Below are 16,921 nucleotides of genomic sequence, written 5' to 3'. Positions count from 1 at the left end.
AAAACAAATTCCCATATTTTCCACATCCAAAAATTATATCTCTCATTCTACAATGAAAATTCATCATCTTTCTATCATGTCTTGAACTCTCTTCTTCCTCATCTCTATCTCCTGGAATTTGGCTTCCTTTAAGTCTCAGCTAAAGTTCCACCTTCTGCAAGAAGTTTTTCCTGGTCATCAATATCAGAACATTTTCTCCATGATAATCTTTTTTTTCTTTTTGGTTTTTTTTGGGGGGCAGGTCAGTGGGGTTAAGTGACTTGCCCAAGGTCACACAGCTAGGTAATTATTATGGGTCTCAGATCACATTTGAACTCAGGGCCTCCTGACTCCAGGGCTGGTGCTCTATCCACTACACCACCTAGCTGCCCCTCCATGATGATCTTTAATTGATTCTGGTTATATATTGTTTACACATAGCTGTATGCATGTGGTCACTCCATCAGACTCTTGAGTTTCTAGAAATCAGGGACTGTTTTCTATTTGTATTCTCAGCCCCTAGTAAACTACCTGGAACTTATTGGGTGTTTAATAAGTGTTTGTTGACTTGACTTATCATTGTTAAACATTGGTCCTCTGGAATGAAGATTAGTCATTGCTTTGATCAGAGTCCTCAGGGTTTTTTTTTTTTAAATCTTTGTTTTTGTAGTATTGTTGTTATAAAAATTTTTACTTGTTCTACTCACTTTATTTTGCATGGGCTCATACATGGCTTCCTGTATATCAGAAAAGTAACTTCTTCCTAGCTTGTCTCATTTGTTGTTGATGTGACCTTTCACGTTAAAGTCATAAATCCATTAAGAGTCTTTGTATATATAAAGGGAGATGGTTGTCAATTGTCTACTTTCAGGAAGACTTTTATTGTTTTCCCCAGAAATCTTTGTTAAATAATGAATTCTTTTTCTAGTAGCTTGGGTTTGGGGGTTTATTAAACACAATTTACTATGTCCATTTGCTTCTATATGATGAGTACCTAATCTGTTTCACTTATCAATCTACTTTTCAAATAGTACCAATTGTTTTAATGATTGCAGTTATGTACAATAGTTTGAGATCTGATGTTCTTTCCTTCATCCTTTTAAAAATTATTTCCCTTGAGAATCTCTCTACCATTTCCCTTATAATTCTATCATTAGTGATTTTATTTGTGTGAATATTTTAAAATTTTAGGTAATCAACATTTTCCCTTTTTAGCTTTCCTCTATCTCTCTAGTAATAGTTGTGAAAGGTACCTGATTTCAACTAATTTGCATTTTTTACTGTGTATGCCTTTATATTGTGATAGCATATACATCTGGGGAAATTGTGGTACATATAAATGTAATTTGTGGTAAATATACAATATAAAATAATATATTGGATTCTAGTTTAATTTCTGGATTTCTCTAAAGTTTTTGTCAAAAAGAGATTGCTTCCCCCATAATTCATATTCTTAGCTTTATTGTGTTTTCATGTCCTTTCTTCCTTATGGTTCTTACTTATCTGTACTATTTTACAAGTCCATTTTTCTATTCTTTTACCAATAAAAGAAAGTTTTAATGACTACAGTTTATATATATATATATATATATATATGTATATATATATATATATATATACACATATATATTATTTCAAGTTTGCAATAATGTTACCTTCTAGACATTTTATTGTTTTGCTGAGTTAAAAAAATTCCATAATAAATTTGAATGATATGGTACCAAATATTTAAATTCATTTAGGAGTTATTGTCATATTGGCAAGGATTTGTCAAGACAATTTTCAAATATGTGTTTATGTGTGTGTATATACATATACACATATTTATACATATATGAATCTTATGAGTGTCTTTGTGGGTTAAACCCAAACATTTGATGCATTTTAAGGGCTTTGAGGGGCAATAAATTTTTTCTTAATATTTTTCCTAGATTTTGTTAGGACTGCATAGAAATAATGATTCAATTTAGCATTTATTTTATATCTTGAAATATTGCTGTGACTGTAGGTCAGTAAATTAATTGATTCTCTCAATGTTTCTAAATATACCATGATGTCATTTACAAGTAGAATAATTTTGACAGTCAATCAATAAACATTTAATAAGTATCCACTATGGGCCAGGTGACTTACTCCTAGTTCCTTTTTTTCACTTGATCCATCTTTGATTTTCTTCTCATGTCAACTGGTCAAGAAAGAAAATTGCTAATAAGCTAGGTATAGCACCGGGAGTATATAGATAAAAATGAGACAATTCTGTATCTCAAGCAGCCTATATTCCAATTCATCTTACTATTATAGCTAGCATTTGTAAGACTATGTCAAATAATACCGGATGAGGAACTATCTTTATTTTAGCCTTCTGTATACAAAGTTTCTAGTATTTTTCTATTGCAAACAATGATAATTCTTAATTTTAAATATTCTTTCAATAATAGTAAAGAAAGGTCCTCCCATGAATGTACTTGTTAAAAACCCTAAAAAGAGTTTGGCTAATGCTAGGTACAGAAACACTAAATTCAGTTATTTTTTTTTCTGCATCTATCGAAACAATTAGTGTTTATTGTAATTTGTATTCTTTATATGAAAATTATGCTAATCATTTTCCTTATATAAAGCCAACTTTGCATCCATGGCATGAATACAAAATTTTTAAATTAATTCTGATAAGTGAGATTAAATCATAGTTTTTCTTTGTTTGTTAAGTCTATGTTTCCCTAGTCTTAGTAGGAGGGCCATTTTTTGTCTTATAAAAGGAATTTGGTAGAGTGTTACTAAATCTAAGTTTGAGAGTAATTTTTATGGCACAGGAATTAATTCCTCTTTAGATATTTGATAGAATGTTTTTTCCTTCATTATTTGATTTGGAGTGGTAGGGTTTGAGAATCATGCTGAAAATATTCTGATATGTTCTGTCCCAAGTTTCTTTTTTTTTCCAATAAGGAAAAATCCTAACTTTCTTGTAAGGAAAAATAGGATTCTGCAGATCACTTAAACAAAAAGGTAATCACTTTAATGGAAAACAATAGCAAATATTTATATAGCATTTAAAAATTTACAAAGCACTTTAAATAGATTAATTCCTTTGATCTTCACAGCAATCTGCAGAATTAAATGTCTAATCTCCATTACATTTGATAAACTGAGACTAAAATATATCATGTACAGGGTCAAACAACCAGGAACTATGGAAGCAAGATTCAATCTCAGGTATTCCAGACCCCACACCCCATGAACTTTTAAGATACTAGTTTTCTAACCATTCAGTGATTTCATAACTGTGTGTATAAATCTTAGCTGTTGGAATTCCTCTAAGTTGAATGAAATTGAATTGAAATCCATTTTGGACTCACTGGTGAAAGGTTTCCTATTGTTTGTATAATATTCCAATAGAATATACCAGAAAGAATAAAATATGCATTATTTTTAAAAGTTCATAGTTGTAGCCATGTTGAATTAAATGAAATCTTTTTTTATAAAAACTCTAAATTGAAATTGTATAATTTTATTTCAAAATATTTCTTTGGTAAACTGTTTCTACACTTTACTCATACCATCATCAAATATTCAGTGCCTTCTATATTTGTGTCACTAGCACCCAGAACATTACTTGACATACAGTAGTTGTTTATTTTTTTTAATATTTTTGCAAGGCAATGGGGTTAAGTGGCTTACCCAAGGCCACACCTTGGTAATTATTAAGTGTCTGAGGCCTGATTTGAACTCAGGTACTCCTGACTCCAGGGCTGATGCTCAATCCACTGTACCACCTAGCTGCCTCTAACAGCAGTTGTTTATTAAATACATACTGATTAACTGATTCTAAGTGAAATTTACTCTGAAGTTATTATAGGAAATACAAAGCTTTTTAAAATTTCAATTTTCCAGTATTTATTGTCATACTAAAGTTTTATGTTAAAAAAAATCTGAGTTTCTTTCACTAAAAGATACACAAGAATAATGTATAACCATGAAGGTTACAGAATGCACAAGCTGTAAATAAAGCATTAAATATCAAAACATTGAAAATGTATTTCTTGTGTCATGATATGTACCTTCAGCGTTCCAAGATAGGGAGATATTTTTATTGTTGAAATTATAACTCTAGACTCCTCTAATTGAGCTAATACATCATCTATGGATGAAATAATAAGGACTGAGGAATTGTCTGTTGGATGGACAGTCAAATGTAAAGGAGTATTGTTCCACAGCTCAATATTCTTTAACAGCATTTTTTCCAGAGAAGCTTCATTTGTTGCTATTGTTGATATTTCAATTATTTTTTCTTCATAGTGATAAATCTAAAATAAAAAAAAACATTTGAGTACCCAATACAATAATTTCCTACTAAGTTTTCATTCAAGATCTCATTTGCATAGGATACATTGTTATTAAGATTTCATAAACTTCCCAAACTAAAAGTCTCATTGATGCTTTCCCAAGTAACATTTGTAGCAATAGGTTCTAGGAGGACCAAATTCAGCTGAACTCTCTCCAGATAGATGCTTATTGATTTACTTTTTTAAAACTGAGGATTATGTGATCTATCTCAGCAGTCCTTCCTTTAATAACCCCAATGTTTAAGTACTCATACCTTGATGATTTTTCCCTTTAAATCCAGCTAGCTAAAATCAATGTTGTAAGTTCTTCAAAGACAGGGTCTATTTGGCACTTGCTTTTTGTCATTGTGAACTTTTTTGACTTTATGAACTTAGCATAGTACCATGCCTAGTAGGCAACATATAAATATTTATATAATTTTATTGAACTGACAATCTCTTATTATGAAGTTCATTTTCTTCTTCTCTGCTCTTCATGGAAATGAAAGTAAAGATTTTTCAAACAACCATTCACTTCAAAAATTCCAACCCCATTTGTTTTTACTTTGATAATTTTTGTTTGTCCTATTATATATATAAATTCTCTTCCACTTCTCCATCTTTCCTTTAAAATATGGGGTTCAATAAGTAGCTGGCAATGAATGGTATTGGCAGGCCAACACACATCAAATGAATGATTTTTCCCCCCTATGGTATTAAGAATTTAGCAGAAAAGCACTGTTTTTAAATAGATCACATTGTTTCTGTAATTTGGTCCCCTTGCCTATAGTTACAATATTTCTTGACCTATACATAATAAAACATTGACTTTTGTAAACAAAGGTTTACATTTCATAAAAGATGTTGTAAATCTAATAGCAGAGTCCAAAGCCTTGCAATATTCTCCCCATGTCCTAAAAGATTTGTGTCCAAAGTGAAAGTAGGGCACAGCCAAGATCAAGCAACTGACTCTGAAGTCAGGAGGATCTGAGATATGTAATGCTTATTAGTTGTGTGATCTTGGGCAAGTCACTTAATCCCAATTGCCTCAACATTAAAAAAAATTAATCGAAAGTTAAATCAGTTATATTCCTTAATTTAACTAACCTTTCCAGAGATGTCATAATAGTCACTGTTCTTTGTTTCTAACTCTTTCACATATGTGTTTGTATGGGTGTGGGTTGTGGGTATGGGTGTGTCTTCTCTATCACCTGCCCAAATTTGTCTGGGAGAAGCTGAGAACTTAGAAGAACAGAACTCTAAGTATTTCAGATTCATATTTTATACCTACCTCATACTCCAGAAGTTGCCCTACTGTGCTCTGTCTATTCAAAACAAATGCATGTTCAATAATCGCCTGTATTGAATCCCAATGCCGAGGTTTCAGAAAAGGATTTATCAAAGCTATGATAGTAGGCAAGCTTTGTCTAAAATCTATTACTGATTGCCTAAGAGTTTTTATCACAGGATTTTTTGGTAAGCCTGTAAATCAAAACAGCACAATAAGGTTCTGGGTTTTGGGGGATTTAGGTTTTTTTGACATATTTTTAATTCAGTTTCTATCATTCTTAAAAGTAATATTTTTGATAGCTACTTATTACTAATACCATTCCTAGTTTTTTGATTTATCTCTTTTATCCATCATCATTCAAACTATTAGGTAAAGCTTTCTACATTTATTACATTGCCTCCAGTTTTTACTTCTAATTCATTTCTTTTTTAAAAAAATCCCATATATTTAAATTCATTTCATTAAATACTTCCAAATAACATTTATAATTTTAACATGTTTTTTAATTTTTGAATTTCAAATTCTCTCCTGTCTCTTCCCCTCTTGAAATGGCAAGCATATGCAATATATCAATTATACATGTGAAATCATGCAAAACAGATTTCCATATTAGTCATATTGCAAAAGAAAATACAAAAATGACAAAAGAAATCAAAAAGGTATGCTTCAATCTGTGCTTAGGATTCATTGCTTTTCTTTCTGGAGGTTGATAGCATTTTTTTCATCAAGGGTCCTTTGTGTATTGGACTTTTGTCTTGATCAGAGTAGCTAAATCTTTCACACTTTTAATCATTGTTATAATATTTCTGTTACTGTTCTCACCCTGTTTTTAATATCATATAATCTGACTTTTTTCTTTATCATTTGAATGAAACTGTTCTCTCCAAGGTCACCAATGTATTCTTCATTGCTAAATATAACTACCTTTTCACAATTCTCATCCTTCATGGCCTTTCTATGCTATTTGACATAGTTTAACCAACCCCTCTTACCCATATTTTCTGTTGCCTGGGTTTTTATGCCATGGTTCCCTTTCTTTCTGTTTAACTAGTCCTTTTCTGTCTTTCACAGGATCATTATCCATTTCCTGCTTCCTATGTTTGTGTGTACGTTTCGTTTTTGACATAGTTACTCTTGTTCTCTGATCCCACCATCTCCCTTAAATTCATGTCATTTCTATGCAAATGACCCCCAAATCTATTTATTCACCCTTTAGCTCTCTCCAGAACTCTGTCCCAAATAACCAAAATCCTGCCAGACATTTCCATTTGAATGTCCAAAAGCCTTCACAAACAACATATCCAATTCAGAACTCATATTTCTCACATAATCTACTCCTTTTCCTACCATTGAGGGCATGGCCATTCTTGTTGGATGATAGAAGGGAGTAAGTAACAAACACAGGACCTAAACACATGTGCATGTGTACACAAGCACACACACAACATACACAGAATTCGTTTTAGTTGTCTTTAGAAGAGAAGGGCAAAGGAAAACAGGAATGAAGAAATTGGGAAGAATTTACTATTTCACACAATTTAAATGCAAAAGGAAAAGAATATATAGATATGTTGGGGAAAGTAGGAGAAAGTGGGAGTTCGTATCTTAGCTGAAAAAAAAGGAGGCTTGAACCCATGTATTTGGTGTGGAAATAGTGTAAGAGAAATAGAAATAGAGTCAGGAATGAAATAGTCCATAAGCTATCACAAGCAGACCTTACCTTTGGATTGTGAATAGAGGAGATTTAAAAAAGCAATAAATTTAAGAACTAGAAATTGGAATCTGGGGTAGGAAAGAGCAGTGGGGCACACCACTTCAAATATACTTCTGGTGTTAGTACTTTTTCTCTTTTTCTACCCCATTCTTCTTTACAGATAAAGAGGACGGGGGAAAATAGGAAAAAGTAAAAAGAGTATATGATTAAAGGAAATACATGATTAACAATCATTACTGTGAACATGAATGTAAGGATTCACCCAAGTACAAGAAAAGGATAGTAGAATAAATTAGAAAGTAGAATCTAACAATATGTTGTTTATAACAAGTATATAATATCAATATATAATATCAATACTTAGTTTAAGTGATACATCGTGTATATATGTGAGATTTAAATTTATATATATGTGGGATTTAAATACTTAAAGAAAGTTAATTGAATCAAAGGGAATAAATAAATCTATAGTAATTGGAAACTCAGTGTTCTACTTTTGTGAAGAAAAATCTAAAAAAAAGATGAATAAGATAAGATTTTAGGATAGATTGAAAACAATTTTTAGGAAAATTAAATATGTTAGTGAATACTGAATGGAAATAGAAATTATTATATCTATTATATTTATGCACATATACATATGCAGGTTGTGTGAATTACATGTGGGTAGGGTTGTTTCTTATCTATAAGCAGCATTTTTACCAAAACAAACCATATAATAGGGTATAAAATTTTAAAAAATAAAAATGAAAATAGTAAATACATCCTTGAATGAACTCAATAATATAAAATTGTCATCATTACATGACATTTGAATAAAGACCTGAAATTTTAATTGATGTCATTATAACCTTAAAGAATATATGTCAAAGAACAAATTGTAGAAAGACTAGAACTAAAGTTTATCAATACGATCAGGGGTATATAGTTTGATATATATATATTATTTATAATAATAATGATAATACCAGCATATATACCATATAATACCATACTTAGCATAAGCTAAGAAGAATCAAAAGTTTTGCTTTTTGCAAATGTTAATAATACCGTGATCCCCAGAGCTTCAATGAAAATTCAAGTGAAGCAATTTATAACTTCAAATTAGCATGATAAAAACAAATCTACACAAATCCTTAGATTTTCTGTATATTACCAGCAAAAATCCAAAAGTAAGAGAGATAGAAAAAGAAATTCTTTTTAAAATAACTTCAGAATGTACAAAATATCTATGAGTCCACCTACAAGACATGTCCAAGTTAACTACAGTTATAAACCTTTGATGAACAAATAGTTAGAAAAGTATTAACTGCTCATGATTGAACTGTGCTAATATAAAAAAAAATATGACTTTCTAAAGTAATTTTAAAATGCAGATCCTACCAATCAAACTATAAAACTGGAAATGAGAATAATTGATCTAGATCAGGGCTGTCCAACCTTACTTTTAACACTTTTTTTTACTGAAACAATACACACTGTATTTTGATATGCCATTTTAGTGAGAACTCTGTGGTAGTTCAGCTTTGTTTACTAAAGTATTTAGTAAATCCATAGGGGGTTGCATAAAATCACATTGCATGAGGTCCAAAGACTGCATTTTGGACAGACCTTATCTAGAAGAACCAAATGTCAAGAGTCTAATGAGAAATTGTTTTATATTTTTATTTTTTTTGCAAGGAAAACAGGGTTAAGTGGCTTGCCCAAGGCCACACAGCTAGGTAATTATTAAGTGTCTGAGACCGGATTTGAACCCAGGTACTCCTGACTCCAGGGTGGTGCTTTATCCACTACACCACCTAGCTGCCCCTAGAAATTGCTTTATAAATTGGAAATGAAAGAGGCCCAACAATACAAGGTCTCAAGCTATCCTACAAAGCAATAATCATCAAGGCTATTTGCTACTGGTTAAAAAATAGAAATATTGATCAGTAGAAAATATTAGGTAACTAAGACAAAGGACCAAATAAACACAATACTATAGAGTTTGATAAATCCAAAGATGTCAATTGAGGTAGAAATCATTATTCAAAAATAACTGCTAGAGAAATTAAAGATCAGTCTGACAAATTAGGTTTAAGTCAATATCTCATACCATATAAACTGGAAATGATAGGATCACATATCAAAGTCAAGGTTCATAGAAACATTGCACAGTTAGAAATAAGGGAAGAACTCTTGATTAACCAAGGAATAAAAAGAATTACAAAAGATGGAGTTAATAATTTTGATTATATAATACTGAAAATCTTTTTCACACATAATGATTTCAGGCAAACTTATGGAGTAGGAGAATATTGTAGTGAGTTTCTCTGAAAAGACCTGGTAACCAAGATATATAGAAAATTATTTCAAATGAGAACAAGGACTGTTTCATAGGTGATAAATGATCAAAGGATTTGAAGTAATATGTCTGAAGAGAAGAAACCAAAACTATCACTTAACCTATACAAAAAAATGTTCCTAAAGACTAAGGATATGAAAATTAAACAATTCTGAGGTTTCATCTCATAGCCATTAGATTGGCAAAAATGATAATCAGGAGGGCGACAATAGTTGGAAGGACAATGGGTGGACAAGTGTGCTAAGATACTGTTGATGGAGACATGCATTGATCTATCTATTTTGTAAAGTTATTCGGAATGATATTCTCAAATTCACTAGAAGCAGTTAGCAAGTAAAAGTTAGGAAAACCTGAATTCAAATCTTGGAGAAATCATTTAGCTCTTGTTTGCTTCAGTTTTCTCATCTGTAAAATGGAAATAATAGTACCATCCACCTTCCATGGTGGGTTTTTAAGATAAAATGACAATTTTTAGTGAACTTAACATACTTTTTGGTACAAAATAGATGCTATAAATGCCAGCTATTTATTATCATTATTTCTAAATTGTGCATATCACCTGATAATTCAATGCCACTTGTAGGCATATGCAAAATAAAGAGAGAGAGAGAGAGAGAGAGAGAGAGAGAGAGAGAGAGAAGAAGAAGAAGAAGAAGAAGAAGAAGAAGAAGAAGAAGAAGAAGAAGAAGAAGAAGAAGAGAAGAAGAAGAAGAAGAAGAAGAAGAAGAAGAAGAAGGAAGGAAGGAAGGAAGGAAGGAAGGAAGGAAGGAAGGAAGGAAGGAAGGAAGACATACAGGCAGAGCCAAGATGGTTGTGTGAACTAGGAATCACCTAGAGCTTCCCAAACAACTTTGAATGACTCCTCTAAACAGATACTAAGTGATAGAATTCACAAAAAAAACAGTGAAACAACTTTTCAGAGAAATGTCTTGGAGAAACTTCAGGGAAAAAGTCTGTCCGACATGAGTAAAAGGGGAGTGTAGCCCAGTGTAAGTAGGAGAACTAGGAAGGCAGTGCAAGGTTCTTACCCACAATGCAGCTTAGATGCCAGCACAGCTCAGGTCTTGGCTTAACAGGCCAGCAGTGAGGGTTCCAACCCTAATTCAGAGCACAAGATTCGAGGCCAAGAATTCTGGTATGGTATTGGGCTACTCTACCGCAGAGAGCAAACCATGAATATGGGAAATACCACAGAAGAAAGCTGGAGACCAGATCCCCAGTACCCAACTAAATAAACTTGGGACTATACAACTTATATCACAGGAGGCAGAACTCAACTATCAAAATGAGCAAAAAAAAAGCACTAATAATTAACATCTACTATTTTGATAGGAATGATAAAAAGGCATCTCAGAAGAGGAAGGCAGTGAGAAGCCTCAAGTTTTGGGGGGAAACCTCAAAAGAGTTTATGAATTTATCTCAAATCCAAAAAAGACATCTAAGAAGAGCTCAAAAAAAGAACTTTCAAAACCAAAGAAGAGAAGAAGATAAATGGAGAAAATAAATGATAGGCATGCAAAAAAGGTAAAAAATTGACTAAATAAAACAATGACTTTAAAAGTAAAATTGACCAAATGGAAAAGTAAACACAAAATCTAACTGAAGAAAATAATACCCTAAAATTTAAAATTGGACAAATGGAACCTAATGACTCGAAGAGACATGAATTTCTTACAAGATTATTGTAATAATATAAAATAAATAAACTATCAAAAAAAGAGATCATGAGGGACAAGACTTCAGAATAGCCTGGAAAGACTTACAAGAACTGATGCTGGGTGAAGTGAGAAGAATCAAAAGCAACACTGAGTGATTATCAGCTATGATGGACTTCATTTCAGCAATACAGTAATCAAAGACAATTCTAAAAGAATTGCAGTGGAAAATACCAACCATATCCAGAGAAGGATCTGTGCAATTTAAATGCAGACCAAAACTTCTTCAATTCTTTTTTGTTTTTTTTTTAAGTTTTTATGCAAGGCAAATAGGGTTAAGTGGCTTGCCCAAGGCCACACAGCTAGGTAATTATTGTCTGAGACCAGATTTGAACCCAGGTACTCCTGACTCCAGGGCTGATGCTCTATCCACTGTGCCACCTAGCCACCCCAAGTTCTTCAATTCTTAAAAGTTGTCTTATGCATTATAATTTTTCCCTCCATTTTGATTTCCTCATAACAACTAATGTGGATCTATGCTGAGCATGATTATACATGTATGGCCTATGTTGGATTGCTTTCTGTCAGGGGAGGGGGGAAGGAGGGAGAAAAACATAGAACTCAAAACCTTGCAAAAATGATTATTGAATATTATCATCCCATGTAGTTGGAAAAATAAATTAATATAATAAAAAATAATTGTAAGTGACCTGACTTCAGAAAAGCATAGAAAGATTTGCATGAATTGATGCCACATCAAGGGAGCAGAACCAGGAGACTACTGTTCTCTTATAGCAGTATGGTGAGATTTTTAACCATGGTGGATACAACTCCACTCAGCAGTTCAGTGACCACAGGCAGTTTTGGGAGACCTATTAAGGAAAAGCCATCCACATTCGGAATAAAAACTATGAATTCTGAATACAACACAGCATACTATGCTCACTTTTATGTTTTTGCTTTTTCTCATGGTTTTTTCACCTTCATTCTAATTCTTCCTTTATAACATGACTAATATAGAAATATATTAAGCACAATTGTATATGTACAATTGCTTGCTGCCATGGAGAGAGGAGTAGGAAGGGATAGTGGTAGAAAAATATGGAACTCAAAAATTTGCAAAAGGAAAAATGTTGAAAACAGTCTTTAGAAGTAATTTGGAAAAAATGTTCGGATTCACTAAAAATTAAAATAAAAATAAATTTTAAAAATAAAGAAGGAAAGTATCAATATGCATAAGAATGTAGCAGCAACCTTTTCTTAAAATATACTGGAAACTAAGGGATGCTCTTTAATTGGAGAATGGATCCCACCATAACAAATGCTGAATGGGATGGATTCAGAGAAACTTGGAAGGAATTGTATAAACCGATGCAAAGCAAAATGAGCAGAACCAGAACAATTTATACAATGACTACAATATTATAAAGAAAAAAAGCCAGATCAATCATAAACATACACACACACACACACACACACACACACACACACACACACACAAACACACAGGAAAGAGCATAAGTTCAGAAGTTGATATATACAAATGGACATTCTTGAAACTGTCTTATTAAATTTAACAAATGCTTTAAAAAGTTATATATATGGCAAATTCTCATAACATCATAAACAAACATCTTTTTGTGTTTTTTGTATATGGGAACATTCATGTTTATTGATTTTTGCTAAGTTCATACAATGAAAAAGAAAAAATAGAAACATGGGAGATGAAATGTTCAACCTTGGTAGAAAATACTAAGTAGCACATTTTATTTTATTTTTTTATTTTATTTTATTTATTTATTTTATTATCCTCACATTTTATTTTTAGGTTTCTCTCTCTTATTTTTTGATGTGATAGGTCATTTGATCATTTCTTCAGAAATGATAACCTCATTTATCATAATTGAAACAATTTTTATTAAAACACAACTAGGATATAACCCCTGTTTTAATCAATAAAGAGTATGTATCTAATTTTAGTTCCCTCATAAATATATTATGATTGGCAATAATGATGACATTCATAGGAATTTCATTTGAATTATGACCTAAATTCCTGCTTTTGATTTATCCAGGGTCTGAAAAAAAAGTCAATAATTTAGGCAAAATTAAACTGTCTGAACATTCCCTCCACACAAAACAAAGACAATTTGCTGCAGGCAATGGGAAAGGTTCAGACAACATAGGAGTATTAAAATCAATATTTGAATGAAATTATTGAAAGCAATCCAAGCATAACTAGTTTCCAAGACCACTTAGCAATTTAAACTGGTAGATAAAGTCAAAAACTATTAGATTAAAAGCATGATTTCACAATACATAGGTGTTCTTGCTTCTGATTTAGTCATTCTTTCATAATTTAACACTTTCTTTAAAAAATCTTTCACACCAATTCCATTACTTTTTTTCATAGTGTATTTTTTATTAATGTTTTATTTTCCAATTATATGCAATAATAGTATCTACCTATCATTTTTTGTAAGGTTTTGAATTTTACAATTCCCCTCTTTCCTCCCCTTTCCCCCCACAGAAGGCTGTCTGATAATCTTTACAATGTTTCCATGCTATACATTGATCAAAATTGAATGTGTTATAAGAGTAAACATAAGGGGTGGCTAGGTGGTACAGTGGATAGAGCACCGGCCCTGGAGTCAGGAGTACCCGGTTCAAATCCCGCCTCAGACACTTAATAATTACCTAGCCGTATGGCCTTGGGCAAGCCACTTAACCCCATTGCCTTGAAAAAACTAAAAAAAAAAAAAAGAGTAAACATAAACCCCCCCCTCCCCCCACCAAGAAGATGAGAAACCTCAAGAATAGAGAGAAAAAAGATGTACTTCAGTCTGTATTCAGATTCCAATAGCTCTGTCTCTGGGGTGAGTTACTTTCTTTATCATAAATCCACCAGAGAAGTTGCTTCAATATTTTCCCCACAGTTGATAATACTAGATATACCTTCACTCTATTCCTCTCCCCACTCTCATTTATTCTATTCTCTCTCTCTCTCTCCTTTCATCCTGTCCCTGTCCAAAAGTGTGTTGTATCTGAGTACCCTCTCCCTCGATCTTCCCTCTCTTCTATCACCTATTCCCCCCTTCACTCCCCCCATTCCCCCTAATCCCATCCCTTTTTTTCTCATTTTTCTCTAGGGTAGGATAGATTTCCTCACCCTATTACATGTGTATATAATTTCCTCTGTGAGCCATTTCTGAGGAGAATAGATAATTTTTTTTTTTGCAAGGCAAATGGGATTAAGTGGCTTGCCCAAGGCCACATAGCTAGGTAATTATTAAGTGTCTGAGACCAGATTTGAACCCAGGTACTCCTGACTCCAAGGCTGGTGCTTTATCCACTATGCCACCTAGCCACCCCATTTCTGAGGAGAATAAAGACTCATTCATTTCCTCTTGCCTTCCCCTTTTCCACTCCATTGAAAAAGCTTTTTCTTGACTCTTGTGTGAAATTTCTTAGCTTCTTCTTCATCTCTTTTCCATTCTTCCCAGTAATTTCCTTTATCACCCAATGACTCCATCTTTTTTACTATATTATACCATTATATTCCACTCTTTCCTGTGCCCTGTCTATATATGCTCCTTCTAACTGCTCTTATAAATGAGAATATTCATATGAGTTATCAGTATCTTCTTCCCATGTAGGAATACAGTTTAATATCATTAAGTTCCTCATAGTTAGCCCTTCTCTTCCACCCCCTCTATTGTTCACCAGAGTCTTGTACTTAGAGATCAAACTATCTGTTTAGCTCTGGTTGTTTCAATAGGAAAGTTTGAAAGTTCCTCATTTCATTGAAAGTCCATCTTTTCCCCTGAAGGAAGATGTTCAGTTTTTCTGGGTAGTTGCTTCTCAGTCGTAAAGTAAGATCTTTTGCCTAATGGAACATCATATTCCAATCCCTATGAGTTCTTAATATAGATCCTGCCAGATCCTCTGTAATCCTGACTGTGGAGCCTCAGTAGTTGAATTATTTGTTTCTGTCAGCTTTTAGGATTTTCTCTTTGATTTGGGAGTTTTGGAATTTGGCTATAATATTCCTGGAAATTTTTCTTTTGGGATCTCTTTCAGGAGGTGACTGGTAAATTCTCTCAATTTCTATTTTACCCTCTGCTTCTAGGATCTCAGGGAAATTTTGCTGTATTATTTCTTGAAAAATGAAGTCTAGGCTCTTCTCCTGGTTGTGGCTTTCAGATAGACCAATAATTTTTAAATTATTTCTTCTGGATCTGTTTTTGAGGTTGGTTGTTTTTCCAATGAGATATTTCATATTTTCTTCAAATTTTTGGCTTTTTGGAAGAGTTTTATTTCTTCCTGTTTTCTTGCAAAGTCATTAACTTCTTTTAGTTCCATTCTGCACTTGAAGGAGTTATTTTCTTCAGAGAGCTTTTCTCCTTTTCCAGCTAATTCTGCTTTTTAAGGCATTCTTTTCCTCATTTGCCTTTTGTTTTGCTTTTTTCCATTAAGTCCAAACTAGTTTTTAACATATTATTTTCTTCAGTACTTTCTTGTATATCTCTCATCAAGCTTTTGATTTGGTTTTCATGATTTTTCTGCATTCCTCTCATTTCTCCTCCCAATTTTTCCTCCATATCCCTTGTTTTTCAAAGCCTTTTTTGAGCTCATCCATAGTCTGAGCCCATTTTCTGTTTCTCTTGGAGGTTTTGGATATGGAAACTTCAATTTTGTTGTCATCTGAGTATGTGTTTTGATCTTCCATGGGACTAAAGTAATTCTCTATGGCCAGATTCTTCTTTTTCTGTTATTTACTCATTTCCTCAGAGCAAGACAGCACTTCCAAGGCTTTGGGTTTTTGCTTTTTTTGGGGGGGGGGTACCCCACTGAGACCTTTATTCCTCCAAGGTCCTATGCTCTCTTGCTTTTGCTTTGGTATGTTGATGCACCCCCCCCCATACTTCCCTCTGCCCTGGAGCTATAAGAAGGAATCCAGTGTGGCTACTTAGTATAGAAGCCCAAATTGCAACCTGGATCTGAGTGTAGGCAAACAGCAGAATCCTACCCCGAGGGAGACCAGAGAAATCTCTGCAGTCTTCCCTGACCCTCTTACCATCTCTGGAGGTACAGGCTGCTTTCTCCAGATTCTAACTGCAGATTCTGCGGATTGTTCTCCTCACTCCACACTCATTTTGATGTAGCAGAGTTATCTCACTGCCCCTTCAAGCTGTTGCCAGTGATCTCTGGGCTGTGCTGTGCTGTGCTGCAGCCACGGCTTTTTTTCCCCAACCTCTGGTCCTGCTGAAACACATCTTTACCATGCAACTTCTAAGTTATGTTGGACTGGTAAAATGTATCACTCAGTCTTTCTGTGGGTTCTGCCCCTGTAAATTTTGACTAGAGTCATAATTTGTTGGCTTTTGGAGTTTTGGGGGGAAGGAGCTCCTGGAAATGCTGCCTTCATGCCACCATCTTGGCTCTGCCCTCCTAATTCCATTACTTTTAAAAAGTTTTGGAATGGCCTCTGAACAGACCTTCCACGATTAATCAATGAGGAGACAGAATTTTGTTGTGATGACTGAAAGGAAAACAAAGAAGGACTAAAGATAATTAACTTCCTGAGAGAATAGAGTTTGTCCTTCATTTTGAGAAAAA

General features: G+C 33.2%; 1 protein-coding gene across 1 annotated transcript in view; it reads right to left on the bottom strand.

The window, feature by feature from the left end:
- The window catches only part of DNAH14 (dynein axonemal heavy chain 14), a 577,586-nt gene that overhangs the window by 422,008 nt on the left and 138,657 nt on the right, over positions 1–16,921 (bottom strand). The window contains 2 exon segments of the mRNA XM_074220908.1: positions 4,035–4,280; positions 5,590–5,780. Of these exon segments, the coding sequence (XP_074077009.1) occupies positions 4,035–4,280; positions 5,590–5,780 (437 nt within the window).

This window comes from Macrotis lagotis, chromosome 2 (genome assembly GCF_037893015.1).
Source record: "Macrotis lagotis isolate mMagLag1 chromosome 2, bilby.v1.9.chrom.fasta, whole genome shotgun sequence".
Classification (NCBI taxonomy): domain Eukaryota; kingdom Metazoa; phylum Chordata; class Mammalia; order Peramelemorphia; family Peramelidae; genus Macrotis; species Macrotis lagotis.
The sequence above is the reverse complement of the archived record's forward strand: the minus strand, read 5'-3'. Positions and strand labels throughout refer to the sequence as shown.